The 15,589-nt window shown below is 37.1% G+C and overlaps 1 protein-coding gene across 2 annotated transcripts in view; it reads left to right on the forward strand.

The window, feature by feature from the left end:
- LOC128850269 (ras GTPase-activating protein 1-like) overlaps positions 1-15,589 on the forward strand; it is a 120,992-nt gene that overhangs the window by 50,902 nt on the left and 54,501 nt on the right. For both annotated transcript variants that reach the window (XM_054053282.1, XM_054053283.1), the window contains 5 exons: positions 4,293-4,371; positions 6,151-6,271; positions 7,907-8,063; positions 10,334-10,421; positions 13,599-13,676. In XM_054053282.1, coding sequence (XP_053909257.1) covers positions 4,293-4,371; positions 6,151-6,271; positions 7,907-8,063; positions 10,334-10,421; positions 13,599-13,676 — 523 coding nt within the window. The remainder of the gene's footprint in view (positions 1-4,292; positions 4,372-6,150; positions 6,272-7,906; positions 8,064-10,333; positions 10,422-13,598; positions 13,677-15,589) is intronic.

Below are 15,589 nucleotides of genomic sequence, written 5' to 3' on the forward strand. Positions count from 1 at the left end.
ATCCAGCCAATACAGCTGGTCCCTTACCATTGCAGTGTCCACAAATTGGAAAGGCACTGTTCCCGTAGTTGTGGTCCTCTGACTCAGGGGACAGGGCAGCCCAAGGTCAATGAGTATCGTTAAAGATTGAGGCAGAAAAAGCATTGAATGCCTCTGCTTTTTCTTCATCCCTCTTTGTCAGGTGACCGTCTTCAACAAGTGTTGGTCCAATGTTTCTTCAGACCTGCTTTTGCTATTACCACGCTTTAAAAAGCCTTTCTTGTTGTCCAATTTCAGCTCTAGTAGAGCTTTGGCCTTTCATGTCTTCTCCCTGCATTTGTGAACCAGGGCTCTGTAATCTTCCTGCGAAGCCTGACCTTGTTTCCAGAGATCATTCCATTTCTTTTTCCTCCTGGGTTCCAAGAGGGGTTCCCTGTTCAGACAAGTTGGTCTTCTGCTCCTCTTGCTCGACTTGTGACACCATGGCATTGCCTGTTCCCATGCTTCTCAAAGGTGGTTTTTAAAGACTGACCAGCAGTCGTGGACTCCTAAGCTCTCCAAAGCAGATTCCCAAGGGCACTGCTAAGTAGCTCCCTGAATAGCTTAAAGTTTTCTCTCTTGAAATCCAGGGCAGCAACTCTGCTGACCTTTTTTCTCATTCCACTGAAAATTTTGAACTCGATCATTTTGTGATCACTGTGACCAAGACAGCCACCTGCCATCACATCTCCCGTGAGTCCTTCTCTGTTCACAAACAACAAGTCTAGGAGGGCATCTTTCCTAGTTGGTTCGCTGAGTACTTGTGACAAGAAGCTATCTAGTACAAACTTCAGGAATTTCCCAGACCTGCTCATCACAGCAGTATGGCATTCCCAGTTGATGGCTGGGAAGGGCTACCGATGCAGAAATTTCTCCTAATTGCCTATAGAATAACTCATCAGTGCTACCATCCTGTCTGGGTGAGGGGTAGCAGATACCCACTACAACATCTCCTTTGTTTTCCATCCCCCTAATTCTCACCCAGAGGCTCTCAACCACATCATCCCCAACTGTAAGGGCTGTACAGTTACACCTCTCCCTTACAGATGGCGCAGCTCCTCCACCTTGACTGCTCCGCTTATTCCTCCTGAACAGCCTGCAGCCCTCCATCCCAGCACTCCAACTGTGGGACTCGTTCCACCAAGTCTCTTTAATACTGATGACATCACAGCTCTGGGAACTGACCAATGCTTCCAGTTCATCCTGTTTGTTTCTCATACTGCGTGTGTTGGGGTACAAGCATTTCAGATGTGCTCCTGAGCCCTCAGTGCTTCCTGGAGCAGCAAAAAATGTTCCCATTAGCATTGCCACCCTCAGACAATGCCATACCAACCCTTGGCTTACCAACAGGAGAGCTGAAGGTATCCCCTTCTTCCAGTGATTCTAGTTTGAAGTCCTCTCTATCAGTCCTACCAGCTTATGAGCAAAGAAGTGTTTTCCCCATTGGGACAGACGGTTGGATCCTGTCAGGCCCCAGCATACCCTGTATTGCTTATATAGGTTGTAGGACTTTCCAGTCCCATTTCTGGATATACAAACTATCTGGGAAATAAAACAATATTTAAATTTAAGATAGCATTTATTAATGCTTCACTTCTGATTTTAAAGTGTGGTCAGATAGGCATACCTATCTTGCCACATATCTCATGCCCCTTTCTCCTCAACATCTGTTTTCTTTCTTAAATCTAACCTTCTTAAGAGAGAACCTGCTTTATTGTTGATTGCCCTCACAACAAGACGTTGGCAATAGCTGTTCAACATGCAAAATACAATGAGTGATTATTTTATGCAGTGTGGTAAAGCTTAAATTTTTGTGGAGAAAATGGCATACGTGTGTTGCATATCAATAAAAATTAAAATTTATTTGATTTGTAGTAATACTATATTCAAGTCAAACCTGAAAAATAAAAATGTTCATGGGAAGATTCCTTGACTTAATGAGCATACACTAGTTCATAGCTTTAGAAGAATGAGATAAAGAAAATGCACGCAAAGATGTATTTCTATTGTTTTATTTACATGTTTTATGATCATTTTTATAGTATCCTGTATCTTTCCTTTGGACAAAATTTTATCCAATTGTAATAGGACAAAGATCTCATCATGTGTGATTTATTGATTACATTTGCACACACAGATAACAGTATAATAGAATCATAGAATGGAAAAAGACTTTTGAGATCATCAAGCCAAACTGTACTGGTCCACTACTAAATCGTATCCCTGAGCACTTCATCTACCCATCTTTTAAATACCTCTAGAGAAGGGGACTCCACCACCTCCCTGGGCAGCCTCTGCCAGTGCTTGAGAACCCTTTTGATTAAGAACTTTTTCCTAATGTCCTAACTGAACCTGCCCTGGTGCAACTCGAGGCCATTTCCTCTTATCCTATCACCTATCACTTGGGAGAAGAGATCAACATCCACCTCACTACAACCTCCTTTCAGGCAGTTGTAGAGAGCAATAAGGTCTCCCCTCAGCCTCCTCTTCTCCAGGCTAAACAACCCCAGTTCCTTCAGCTGCTCCTCATAACACTTTTTCTCCAGCCCCTTTGCCAGCTCCATTGCCCTTCTCTGGACACACTCCAGCCCCTCAATGTCTTTCTTGTAGTGTAGGACCCAAAACTGAACACAGGATTTGAGGAATGACCTCACCAGCACTGAATACAGGGGCAGAATCACTTCCCTGGTCCTGCTGGTCATGCCTTTTCTGATACAGGCCAAGATGTCATTGACCTTCTTGGCCACCTGGGCACACTGCTGGCTCATGGTCAGTCACTGTCAACCAGCACCCCCAGGTCCTTCTTTTCCAGGCAGCTTTCCAGGCACTCTTTCCCAAGCCTGGAGCTGCACAGGGTTGTTGTGGCCCAAGTGCAGGACTCAGCACTTGGCATTTGTGTGAGAAAACACATAAAGTATATTTTCATTCTCCACTTAATTACTTAATTCTTTATTTTCAGGTTGATATTTTGTATATGAGTGAATCATCTGTGTTGATGTTAAAGTTTCTTCTCTTTATTACAATGTAATTTTCAATAACTGCAGAATTAAGAGCAACTCAAAGTTATGTTGAGATTTAGCTTGTGTCTGTCACTACTTCTTTCCTGATCCTTCAAAATAAAATTTAAACCCGATTCTGGTAATTAGAATGCAAGCTTCCCTGTTGAGGAGTGTTACTGACTGGGCAGTTAATTTAACATGATAGCTCAATGATTTTGAAGTATAATCTCCATAATCCATGTTACAAAACTTTTTTATTTACCATTCCTCCCTTCCTAGAATGAAATCACTTTGCACAATTTGAAGTATCTCCCATTCCCCTTCCCTAGTTATTCTAGAACTTTGAAAAATATTACCAATAAAATAGCAATACCAATAAAATTTTCAGCCTGGTTGGAGAACTTGGAAATGTGCATGCTTGAATTTGGAAAAGGTAGTGTACTCATTTGGCATTGTGATGGGTTGACCTTGGCTGGCTACCAGGTGCCCACCAAGACCCTCTCTCACTGCCACTCCTCATTGAGAAAGGGGGAGAAAATAAGATGAAAAACTCGTGGGTCAAGATAAAGGCAGTTTAATAAAAGGAAAGCAAAGGCCATGTGTGTAAGCAAAGGAAAACAAAAAGATTTATTCTGCACTTCCCATCAGCAGGTGATGTCCAGCCACTTCCTGGGAAGTAGGGCCTCAGTACATGTAGCAGTAGCTTCAGAAGACAAACGCCTTAATAACGAATTCCCCCCCCCCTCCTCCTCCTTTCTCTTAGCTTTTATGGCTGAGCAGACGTCATACAGCATGGACTATCCCTTTGGTCAGTTTGGGTCAGCTGTCCCAGCTGTGTCCCCTCCCAACCTCTTGCCCACCCCCAGCCTACTGGCCTTTGGGGGGAATGCTGGAGAAACAGCCTTGATGCCAATACACTGGATTGTTATCAACACTGTTCTAGCTACAGATGCAAAGCACAGCACTAGGAGGGCTGCTATGGGGGAAATGAACTCCATCCCAGCCAGACCCAGTACAAGTACTTTGAACAGCTGATTGAAAACATTCTGTTGAGTTTAGAATTAATAAATTATGAGTACTGTTTTGTGAATTTTCTCGATTTCAATGTATTAGTATACTGTTACTGCTGCAAACAAGATTATGATGTTTAACACTTGTTTTTTATAACAAATTTGTGAGGAAGTGGAGTGTGATTGCATGGAAAAACAAAATCTCATACAGAGGAAAAACTAACTGGTCTAACATTTTAAAATCTTATTTTTCTTATTTGAACAGTATTGCTGAGATCATTGAACATTATAGGAAAGAACAGATTGTTGAAGGATATTACCTTAAAGATCCTGTTCCAATGCAGGTAAAACTTCATCTCTGAGCATTTGTTATTGAAAATTTTGACTTAATCCTCAAATTTTTTTAATCTAGGAAAAGATTTACAATGGAAGTATCCATGATAGTTAAACAGCAACATCTCCTCCTGAATTTTTGTTTTGAGCTCGTTTGTTTTTTCATTTTATTCTCATATACATTCATTTATCTAAGGTTGGCTTGTAGTAAACAGAAGATATGGTAAGCTTTGTCTATGCTCTGGAATATAAATGCTCTGTATTGTGCCTCCAGCTTTGGTCCCTGATTGAACCAATGCTGTGCCTTAATACCGTATTGGGGTAGCGGGAAAACTAGGCTGCCCTTGATTCTTCTGTTTCTGGCATCTTTCTTCCACCAGAAGAGACTAATATGCACATAAAAGCTTCAGAGATGATCAGGAGGCTGGGATTACAGGGCATGTTCTGGAACTTTGTTGCCTTGTAGCATAAATTCATCCTAAGAGACCACTGATAGTAAACAACCACACCACCTAGTTTTTCATAAAGTTATAGCTAGTTCTAAAGTATATTTGTATACTTTGTTCCCTATCTGTTCTCAGACTTCTCTGTTTTGATGGTTAGGAATCTGGTTTTCATTTCCAATCTAAATAGTTACCGCTTTATTAGATCTATTTTATTAATATTTTAAAAATAAGTTATTGGTGGTATAATTACATTGGTTGTGTGTTCTCCCATACACTGTCATGCTCTGTTTTTGAAGAAAAAAAATTCAGAAGTCTTGTGTACTATTCAGTTCAATCTAATAGACTTCCTGTTTCTAATTTGAAATTAACTTTAAAACATTTTTCAGTAGATATGTTGTTTTGTACATACATTTTGTTTCTTTCATAGCTATGTTATGGATATTATCTTGAGTTAGTAAAACTTTTGGTATTGCTTCTGTTATGAATCCTGTAATTCCTATTACTGAAATGTTTTTCATCTTGCCTTTGTCTTGTTGTTCAAAACCATAATTCTTATAGATATATGAGGGGGGACGGAGAAAGGTAGAATATTTAGTGTGGAGCCAGTGTATATATCACTTCATCTCAATAATGTTCTGACTGCTGGACAGTCTTGCTTTTCATGTTTTCTTACCTTTGCTGACTCAGTAAGGTCAAACTTGACTTTGCTTTTCGCTATTCTAGCTTGGTATTTACATTTCCAGATCTTGGTTTTCTATATGAATTTATCCTTTTTCTATTTCCTGTTTCTACTTTCACCTATTTTTTTTTTTTGTTAGAATGATACTACTCATTTAGGATATGAATGCTAATAAGAATAGTGAGGGACTATGCAACTTTGTGTGTTAATCGTTCAATTTTAACTGTGATCTGCACCCTTGTTGATTCAGAGTTTATGCTTAATTGCTCAGTCTCAAAAGCCTTGGTAGAAGATAGTTAGAAGCTAAATAACCTTTAAAGGTTATTTACTTGTGTAAATTTTGCATAAATCACTGTGAAAGACGCTGCTTTCTATTTAGTGTTAAATAAAAACGGATGTTACTTTGTGAAAGTAGTCTGTATTTAAAACTTATTTTTCTTCTTATATTATAATTCTGGCCTAATCGTTCCACAAGAAATAGTTATATATTACATTGCTGGCAAAGGTATTATATTAAATTCTATTAGTTTGTTAGGACATATGAAAGAATAGTAATAAAGTATTAGTAGCATTCAATAAAATCTCAGTTGTAGCTTGATGGTATGCAATTATTTCATGGTGATTTCTGAGCTTAAAAAAATGTCAATTTCTTCCTTGTTTACCAGCATCAAGAACAAGTGCTTAATGATATGGTCGATGGAAAAGAAATCTACAATACAATTCGTCGCAAAACAAAGGATGCTTTTTATAAAAATATTGTCAAAAAAGGATATCTTCTGAAAAAAAGTGAGTTCTGCTCACTTTTCTGTATTTTTTTTTTTTTTAGAAAATGCAGTTATGGATGTATATTTTGGGTAGTACTGGTACTAGTGGAGGCAAAATTGAAGTGAGCAAAAAGTGTTAGAACTAGAGCTGGTTTAATTTTGTTTTTCTAAGTTAGTTAATATGTTTAATTTAAAATCTATATTCTGTGTACAAGGTATATTGAGACTTTTTTAAGGTTCTGACACAGTCAACATAACATTAGTCATCTCTATATATCCTTGAAGAATTACCATTGAGCAAGATTTTGAAGTTCCGAGGAAGCTTGTCCCTTTCCAAGTATCATTATTTTAGGTTTTCCATTTTCATTAAAGTTGATTTAAAATAAATAAATAAATAAAATAGAGTAATAATGTTTCTGCATATGACAAAGACAGTAGCTAAAACAATAAGTAACAGACAGTGACCTGGACAGCAAGCAAAAGTGAGAAAAAAAGTAAGCATTTAAATATAGCCAAATTTAAAAGAAAGATTCAAAGAAGATAAAAACTAGGTCCTCCAAGTAAAGCAAGGAAAGCATCTCTTTTCTTGAGAGTGCTAATTCTGAGAGAAGGTGTAGAAGGATGTAGTAGGGTGAGGAATCAGCTGAGAATGAACTTGAATTTTTTTACATAAAAGAGATAATGAGATACTTTAATTGTGCAAGCAGGACTACTGAGTAGGTGTGGAGAGATGCACCTGCATACAGAATAGAAATTTAATAAAATCACTCTTCAATCTAGTAGAGTATAACTGGATGTTAGTTTTCCAAAACAGTGAGTATTAGTGCTAATTATTAATGAAGGGTTGTGGTGGATCCATGATGATCAAGTTGAAAATTAAGGCTGAATATTTTTCTAAAAGGTACTGTGGTTTATGTATAAATTAGTTGCAGAAAGTTCTTTATCAGTTGTAATTCAGTGGACATTAAACAATGAGTGATTTATTTTTTATTTATTCAGTGGCTAAATCCACATTTTCCTGATACATCTAATGTGTCTTCCAACAAACCTTGACATTTAAATCTCCGATTATTTTTTTTTTCATTAATGTTTTTTCTGAAACATATAGAGCTGATCAAATTTTTGGATATAGGTGTGTTTGGGGCATGGTTGTGATCCAAGTTTGTATATATTATATTCCCATTTCTGTTCTTCAGTTATTCTGATTTAAGGTATTGTGATGCAATCTGTTATGCTGATCAGTTGATTAGAGTTTAAGAATAGTTTTCTCATGTCAAGAGTAATCTATTTCTTAATTAAAATAGCCATAATAAGTTGGTCAATTACAGTATCACACATTATTTGCAAACTATATAGACAGTCTTCCCACTGATATGAACAGAGCTCATATGCATTTACTTAATCCTGTTGAGATTAATGAAAATGTTTAGAGAACCATTTAAAATTGTGCTTGAATCTGTGAAGAGGATCTAGTTTTAGCTACATGCTGCAAAAAACTGAGTATGGATACTGGTGCTATTGCTTAAGAGTGATGAACTGTACATTGTTCTTCTGTTAGTATTTTGATGGAAACATTACCGCCCTCTATTTTCTTCATTTACAAAATTTACATTGTCTTTAAAACAATATTGTAACTTCTTGCTTGCTTTCCTTACAGGTAAAGGAAAGAGATGGAAAAACTTGTACTTTATATTGGAGGGAAATGATGCCCAGCTTATTTATTTTGAAAGTGAAAAACGAGCCACAAAACCTAAAGGATTAATAGACCTTAGTGTGTGTTCAGTCTATGGAGTACATGACAGTTTATTTGGCAGGTAAGGTACTGGCTTTTAATTTTTGTGCATGCAGCAGGACAGTTAACTACTAGTTTAAGGCATATACAAGATATGGAGAATATGTCACTAATGAACAAGTTGTCCTGGCACAATAAACTTTCTTTTTGATACCTGAGCCCTGGTAATTTTCCACATGTGGTATTTTTAGCTTTTTCTGATTTAGAAACGAAAGCATTGTGACTCTTGGTTCATATTGCATTTTATTCCATAGTTGGTGTAGATTGCAAGAGCATATGTAGACAGATTTAACTGATTAACAGTAACTTGTTAAGCCATGGCAACTTGGTTGCTAGCAACTGTTCATAAACAATTTCTAGTAGGATACTTTAGAACTTAGTCTTAAGATTTTCTCATGTAATATGATGTGATAATGATTTTTCCTTTTGCATTGTCATTTTTCAATATTGTGTATTAATTGTTCCACATTTCATATTGCAGGCATTAAAAAGATTACAAAGCAACTGTATTGAGGGTTTTAGTCCTATTGAACCAAGAACTGATAAGATCAAGAATTTTGTCAAATCCAAATGATCTGCATTCTTTTGTTGATAGGTATTAGAAAGCTAGATTAGTTATATAACTTATCAGGGCTTTTCTCTTTAAGAATCAGTAAGAATCAGTTTAGACCAATGTTAGAGCAGTAAGATAGGTCATATAAGCAAACATTTTGCAAATTATTTTTGCAAGATAATTATATTCAGAGATCTATTTCACAGTTTCATTTACTGTAGTAATTTTGATTATTCAAAATATGTCAACTGCAAGTGATGTGATTATTGACAAAGAAGTTGAGAATTAAAATGCTTTCTGATATCATTGGTAACTAAAATGAAAGAGATCATATCTTTTTTTTTCATTCTTCACTACAAGAAAATGCATAGTTCTGTGTGATATAGAAGAAAAACATGCATTTACTCCTATAAATGTCATTATTTTTTCATAACATATAGAAAAATGAATAATACAGAAGCTCTGGTTATTCCATGCATCTTAATATTTATTAAAAGTATTTAATTAACTTTAAGTCTTTTCACACAGATAATGTGAAGATAGATGTTTAAAATTAGTGGCATTGCTTAAGCTGCAAAGATCTGGTGTTCTTGCACCATCTGATCTTTATACATTTCTCAATCATTTTGAAAAATCTACGCAACTATTGGTACAAGGAGCCATAGATATGATCATACCATTTAAAAAAAATTACTGAAATGTTCCTAATGAAAGTTGGAAATTATGCAGGAAGTCTTGGTGTAGACTGTAAACAAGGAACATTTTGGTTAATGGTAACTGTCTGTTAAGCAGCTTCTAAGAAACACTGTACTATGAGTTAAAATACAGTTGGATAATAAGTAATACTAAAAGTGTGGGTAGAAGGAGATGCATGGTTGCCTCTGCTTGGAAAAGCTGTTGATGAAGAACTGCAGCTGAGATAAAATTCCTCTTATGTTTTAAGCAGGTGGTAAACACTACCTTTCCTTTTTTCTCAGAAGTACAGTGAGGGCTATGGCTTTGCATGTCTTTGGTGACAATGATTTAAGTAGCCCCTGATCTAGCTACTTCTTGCCCCCCTCCCAATCTTCCTGTGGGCATGTACCAGTATTTCACTAAGCAATGGATGAGGGGAAGACTGAAACATCATTTGCAAGTGAAGTAAGATCCTTCATGTAACCCTGTGTTTGGGAGAGCTAAATTTCCTTGAATGTAATGTAGAAGGCCTTGAATAAAGTGTGTACTTCAGCTTGTAATGTAACAGCACAAAATATTTTTGATACTTCTTGACAAATGAGTATCACACATATTCAATGACTAGTATGTAATCCAATACACATTTTATTGATTGTGAGAGCTGCAGAAGGCTTTCAGATAAGGAATTCTTTATGTTGATATAGTTTCCTGAACTCTTAAAACAACAAATTCATAATGCATGATTAATTGGTTGGGATCTAATGCTGAACCTGTGCATCATTTAAAATGTTTGTGGGGAATAGTCCTCATTAACAAGTCTTTTATGTTATCTGGTGTATCTTGCCCTGACTGTACGTCACTGTACATGCATATTCAATATAAACTGTTCCAAGTTTCTTAAATATTCTGAAATAAGCTAGTTGAACTTCAGTGCAATTTTCTTGAAATTACATAATTCATTTAAACCAAAAGGCACTTTTAAAACATGTAGAAATGTTTGTTGTTGGGGTTTTTCCTGTTTCCAAGTGTGATGATGCTACATTTTTGTTCTGTTTGTTTTTAAGGCCAAACTGTTTTCAGATAGTAGTTCAGCACTTCAGTGAAGAGCATTACATCTTTTACTTTGCAGGAGAAACTCCAGAACAAGCACAGGTGATAACTTTTGTTGGTAAATATAATTTTAAAAGTAATTTTTTGTTTTGTAATGTTTAATGATCTTATCTTTCTCTAATAGAAAGCAAGCATATCACAGATGGTGTCTATGTCTACATTAGCAAATATTACCATAAAATAGTAACAGATCTGTAAGGGAAATAGTTGATGCTGAGAATCCTACACCTACAATACCTGCACTTTAGGGATTTTACTTTGGACAAGTTCTAGTCTGGTCCCATGGATTGAACTACTATTAGATATTTCTGGAGAATATCTTTTGGAGTAGTTCAGTCCAGAAAAATTGTTTTCTCTCCAGCACTCTTCCATGTAATGAACCAGAGCATGGTAAGTGGGTGTTTTGCTTCAAGAACATGTTCCTGATATGAACTAAAATGCCAATGCAGGTATGTCCACCAATCAAACTCTTATTGAGCCTTTTACAGTTATTTTTCCTGTCTATAAATTGGTCATTGTTTATACTCTCAGGCACTGATCTTGCAAGATCAAGAAAAACAAGGGACTTTTTTTGTTTTACATTGGTATCATTTAGTTATTAGCTCTAGCAGTTAATGTTTGCTGATTAAGAATTGTAGGAATGGAGTCTAATTCTCTAAAGGTCACCCACCAACAGGAGAGCATATGGAAGATGTGACAATGTCCTTATTCGTTAAGTGTTTTGGTATTCCAGAGCTCTGAAATATACCTGTTTTGTCAGAGTTTAAGCTATGCATTTGTTTTCATTTGAGAATGTGTAGCAGGCAGAGTATCCTGTCAGGGCAGGCAGAATATTCTGTCCTGTTTTCTGAACATTTGGTACAATCTGCTTTTGGTTTAGATTTGCTTAATACTTAAGCTGTTCACTGCATTTATACAGAGTACTGGGATTTCTTTATAAAATGATTCTGGTTCAGGCAAGTCAGATGTTTTACTGATACTTCTGTTCTCAGAAGTTACAGCTGTCTGTACCTTGTAACATTTCACAGAAGAATAGTTTTGTTGGTATACTATGGAAAACTTGATGGATTTCATATAATATGGTCAGTATCAAAGCAGCTGTCCAGTGGATTGCATGTTGTCTGAGGTTTGTCCAAACCATTAAAGGAATGTAATATGGAGTTTAGCCTCATATGCTAGTGTCATTGTGCACACTTGTAACGTTAAATAGTTGAGATTCTGACAGATGGCTAAGGAGGCCTTCCCGTCAAGTCTTGAGGTTCAAAACAGACCCCTTTGCTTTCTATGCGTCCCCTCAGAGAGAAGCCCAGCTGTGACTGAATCTATTTTTAGTCCCAGGCTTGGTCGACAGTTTATGACTAAGGATGATGTGTGTGTGCTCTTACATGTTTTTCCCACAAGTCAGAATCCGGTTACCCATGAGTCTCCTTAGAGACTGGTGCAAACAGGGTTAATGAGTGTGGCCTGAAGCCTGAATGTGGGGCGGCCACTCTCGGCAATGCCTGTGTCACTTATTTCCCAATGCTGGAAGCAATAAGTGATTTAATTCAAGTGACAGATAAAAACAATTTTGGGATTGCTGTTGATAAATTCAGTTGCTGCATTAGCACTTCAACACTTATAACTGGTTAACTATTAGCATTTATGTATATATATATGTAGCAAATAACAATAAAAACTTGAGTTAGTAGTTATTTTCCTGGGGAAACATCTGACAGAGTCAGAGGCACACAACTTTTACCAAAAAAATATTCCTTCTTGGTGGAGAACAGAGGTCCAGGCCCATTGACCTGTCCATCAGGTAAGGTAGTCATTTTTTTCGCCCCAAGAAAAGGTTTCAGATGCCAGTTTTATAGTTTTTGCAAACTCTTTGTCGCCTCTTGGCAAGGTGGGGACTGAGTTCATAGGTGTTGATTGGCCCTTGGCAAGGCCGTTTGTGTCGTCACGCCTTCGAGGCAGGTAGCTCAGTCCATGCTTTCTGGGGTGTTTCTGTTTTTAACTGAAGCAACACCAGGCTGCGAGGCCATCGTCTCACCCCAGTATGAGTGTCAGGCCACCTCTCAATCGATCTGTTCTGCCAGATGCACTGTCCATTGCTGGCTGCTCCCTCTTGCCAGCCGCTCTCTTTTGCAAAAACAAGCTCTCCTTTACAAACTCACAATGAATTTGGTGTTTGCCATCCACAGGGACTAGCAAGTCTGTTAGACCACAATACTATGGTGCATTGCTCTTATTTGCTGCTGTAAACCTTAGCATTTAAGGGGATAGGTTTTCCTGTTAGGAGGGGTAATAAAGATGACATTGCATCTAGGAAATTTTTAGATTAATTTAGAGTATTTAGTAGGTTCTATGTTTTTTTACTTGCTTTTCCTTATTTGAATAATAAAGCAAACTAATAAAAATAGTTGACAGTTCTTCCTTTTGTGGAAGGTTTTGAAAGCTAATATTTCACTCCCAAAACAGTTTACCTGGGAAAATATGGAAGGTAATGTAAAGGACAAAACTGAAAATATTTTTTTCTTTAATGGTATTATTAAATTGTACTTTGAGAGTAGGTAGCAGATCTTTGAGCTACACCCTTATGAATGTTAGTCAAAGACTAAATTTTGTGCTTCATAACAGCTTATAAAATTGGGGTGGGGTGTGAAAACAAGAGAATGAGGCTATAGCATGTGTTCCACCTTCCAAAGTGTCTACTCTATTTTATGTATTTGTGAGCAGATAAAAAGGGGGTGTAGGTTATACTTTTCAGTGCTTTTCTGTTAATGCTGCTTTGTTTTCTGTTGGAAGCATATGGAGTAAAATATGACTGCAATATAAAAATAGAGGAGAGTGATAAGAACAATTTGACTTCTTAACTGTTATCTTCTCAGAAGCAAACAAGTCTTGCTTCATTTTATATACCATTTTTTATTTATTAAATATGGCTAATGTGGCAAATTGATAAAGGCCACACTGTATATCCATTAGTAATGCTTGATTACTAAGAGAAACTTTCAGATTTGCAAATGCTTTATTTAGTTTTACTGAGAAAGATATGAATTTTGCTTTACTGTTCAAACCTTCATACTTTGAATTGCATTACAAGGTGGTTCTTTTTAAGCTAAAGAAACAACTTCAGATGATTCAATGTATTATTATTTTTTTAGACATGTCCGTTCTAATGCAAGAAGATGAATCTGACTTTTTGTTACACTGTTTTGTGCCTTTCTCTTTTAGGACTGGATGAAGGCTCTGCAGATGTTTTGCAATTTAAGGAAAAACAGTCCAGGGACATCAAATAAACGTCTACGTCAGGTGAAGCTATGTAGATATGGAGGAAGAAGGGGAGACGTTGTCTCCTTGTTACAAAATGATGATGATACATCTCAGAACTTTCCTTTTCAACAGCAGTAAATCCTGCATGTACTTACTTACTCTTGAAATTGTGCAATACCTTCGCTAAACCAACTGGAATTCAGTTTTGACCAGTCCGTATTTGACAGACTTATGTCATGTACCCAAAATATTAGTATAAATAATAGTATTCATTTTTAAGTGACAAATACATGATGAACTGTGATTATGGCTTAATTTCTTTTGGTATCTTGAGAGTACTGTTGTGGCTAAAATTTCTTACAGAGGTAAAGGACAGATGGCCATAAATGGCTACATCACTGATGATTGGAGAATAACAGCTCAACATGAGCCAGCAACATGTGCTTGCAGCCCAGAAAGCCAACTGTATCCTGGGCTGCATCAGAAGTGTACCAGCAGGTCAAGGGAGGCAATTCTCCCCCTCTACTCTGCTCTCATGAGACCTCACCTGGAGCCCTGCATTCAGTTCTGGAGTCCTCAGCACAGGAAGGACAGGCTGAGAGAGTTGGGGTTGTTCAGCCTGGAGAAGAGCATGCTCTGGGGAGACCTTAGAGCAGCTTCCAGGACTGAAAGGGGCTCCAGGAAAGCTGGGGAGGAGCTCTGGATCAGGGAGTGCAGATATATGATGAGGGGGAATGGTTTTAAGCTGAAAGAGGGGAGATGGAGATCAGATCTTAGGAAGAAATGTTTTGCTGTGAGGGTGGGGAGGCCCTGGCCCAGGGTGCCCAGAGCAGTGGTGGCTGCCCCATCCCTGGAGGGGTTCCAGGCCAGGTTGGATGGGGCTTGGAGCCCCTGAGCCAGTGGGAGGTGTGTCTGCCCATGCCAGGGGGTGGAACTGGATGGGCTTTGAGGTCTCTTCCAACTCAAACCATTCTATGAACAGAAATCAAGAATCTCTGTTTTCTTTGAAGCGATGAATGTTGGAAGTAGTTGTTTTATCAGTCTGTGGAAAAAAGAATATTTTTTTGGTTTTTTGGAAACAGAATTATTCTGTGGTCAACATTAAAGATGACTGAAATGTTAGACTGCCTAATGGAATGGAATGGAGTAGAATATAGATGCTATTTAATATTTATTGTGTTCTCATTTAGGATACCTTTAGTTTTGATTTTCTTGTGTCAATGCATGAAGGAAATGGGAAAATTATTTTCATTAGAGGCTGGAATAAGTAAAACAGTTTCCAGGTACATAAGTGTGGGAAGTATTAGACTATTTAGAGAGGTGAAAAGTATAAATAGCATGAATGATCAAGGTAGATAAAGTGTATAAAGATAAAAAATCATATTTCCATGATTGTCTTACAGAAATTATATCAGTTTCAGGATTTCTTGAACTGTCCTTTGAAACTTCTGGTACTGAATATTTGGATTTAAATGGAACTTTGACCTGATCAAGTATGATATTTCCTGTATTTGTCTAAATTTACTGCAGTTGATATCAGTAGATATTTGATTAAGCTATTTATTGCATGCAGTTCAGAAGTTTGTAAAATAGTAGATGGTTTAAAATATATTTAATGTAAATTATTTCAGAGAGTTCACTTCTCATTTTCTGGAAATTGAGTTTCCAAGTGCTATTATTGTGAGAAACTATAGTACAGACTAATATCTTCCTTTTAATAGGGAGAAAACAGTGTAGTGTGTTAAAAAAAGGGAATTTTATGTAATCTACTATATTTTAGAATAGAATATTTTCTGTCAGAAGGGGCCTACGATGATCATCCAGTCCAACTGCCTGACCACTTCAGGGCTGACCAAAGTTAAAGCATGGTAGTAAGTGCATTGTACAAATGCCTCTTAAACACTAACAGGCACGGGGCACCGACCACCTCTCTAGGAAGCAGCTTCCAGCAT

The sequence above is a fragment of the Cuculus canorus genome, chromosome W, assembly GCF_017976375.1.
Source record: "Cuculus canorus isolate bCucCan1 chromosome W, bCucCan1.pri, whole genome shotgun sequence".
Taxonomy (NCBI): domain Eukaryota; kingdom Metazoa; phylum Chordata; class Aves; order Cuculiformes; family Cuculidae; genus Cuculus; species Cuculus canorus.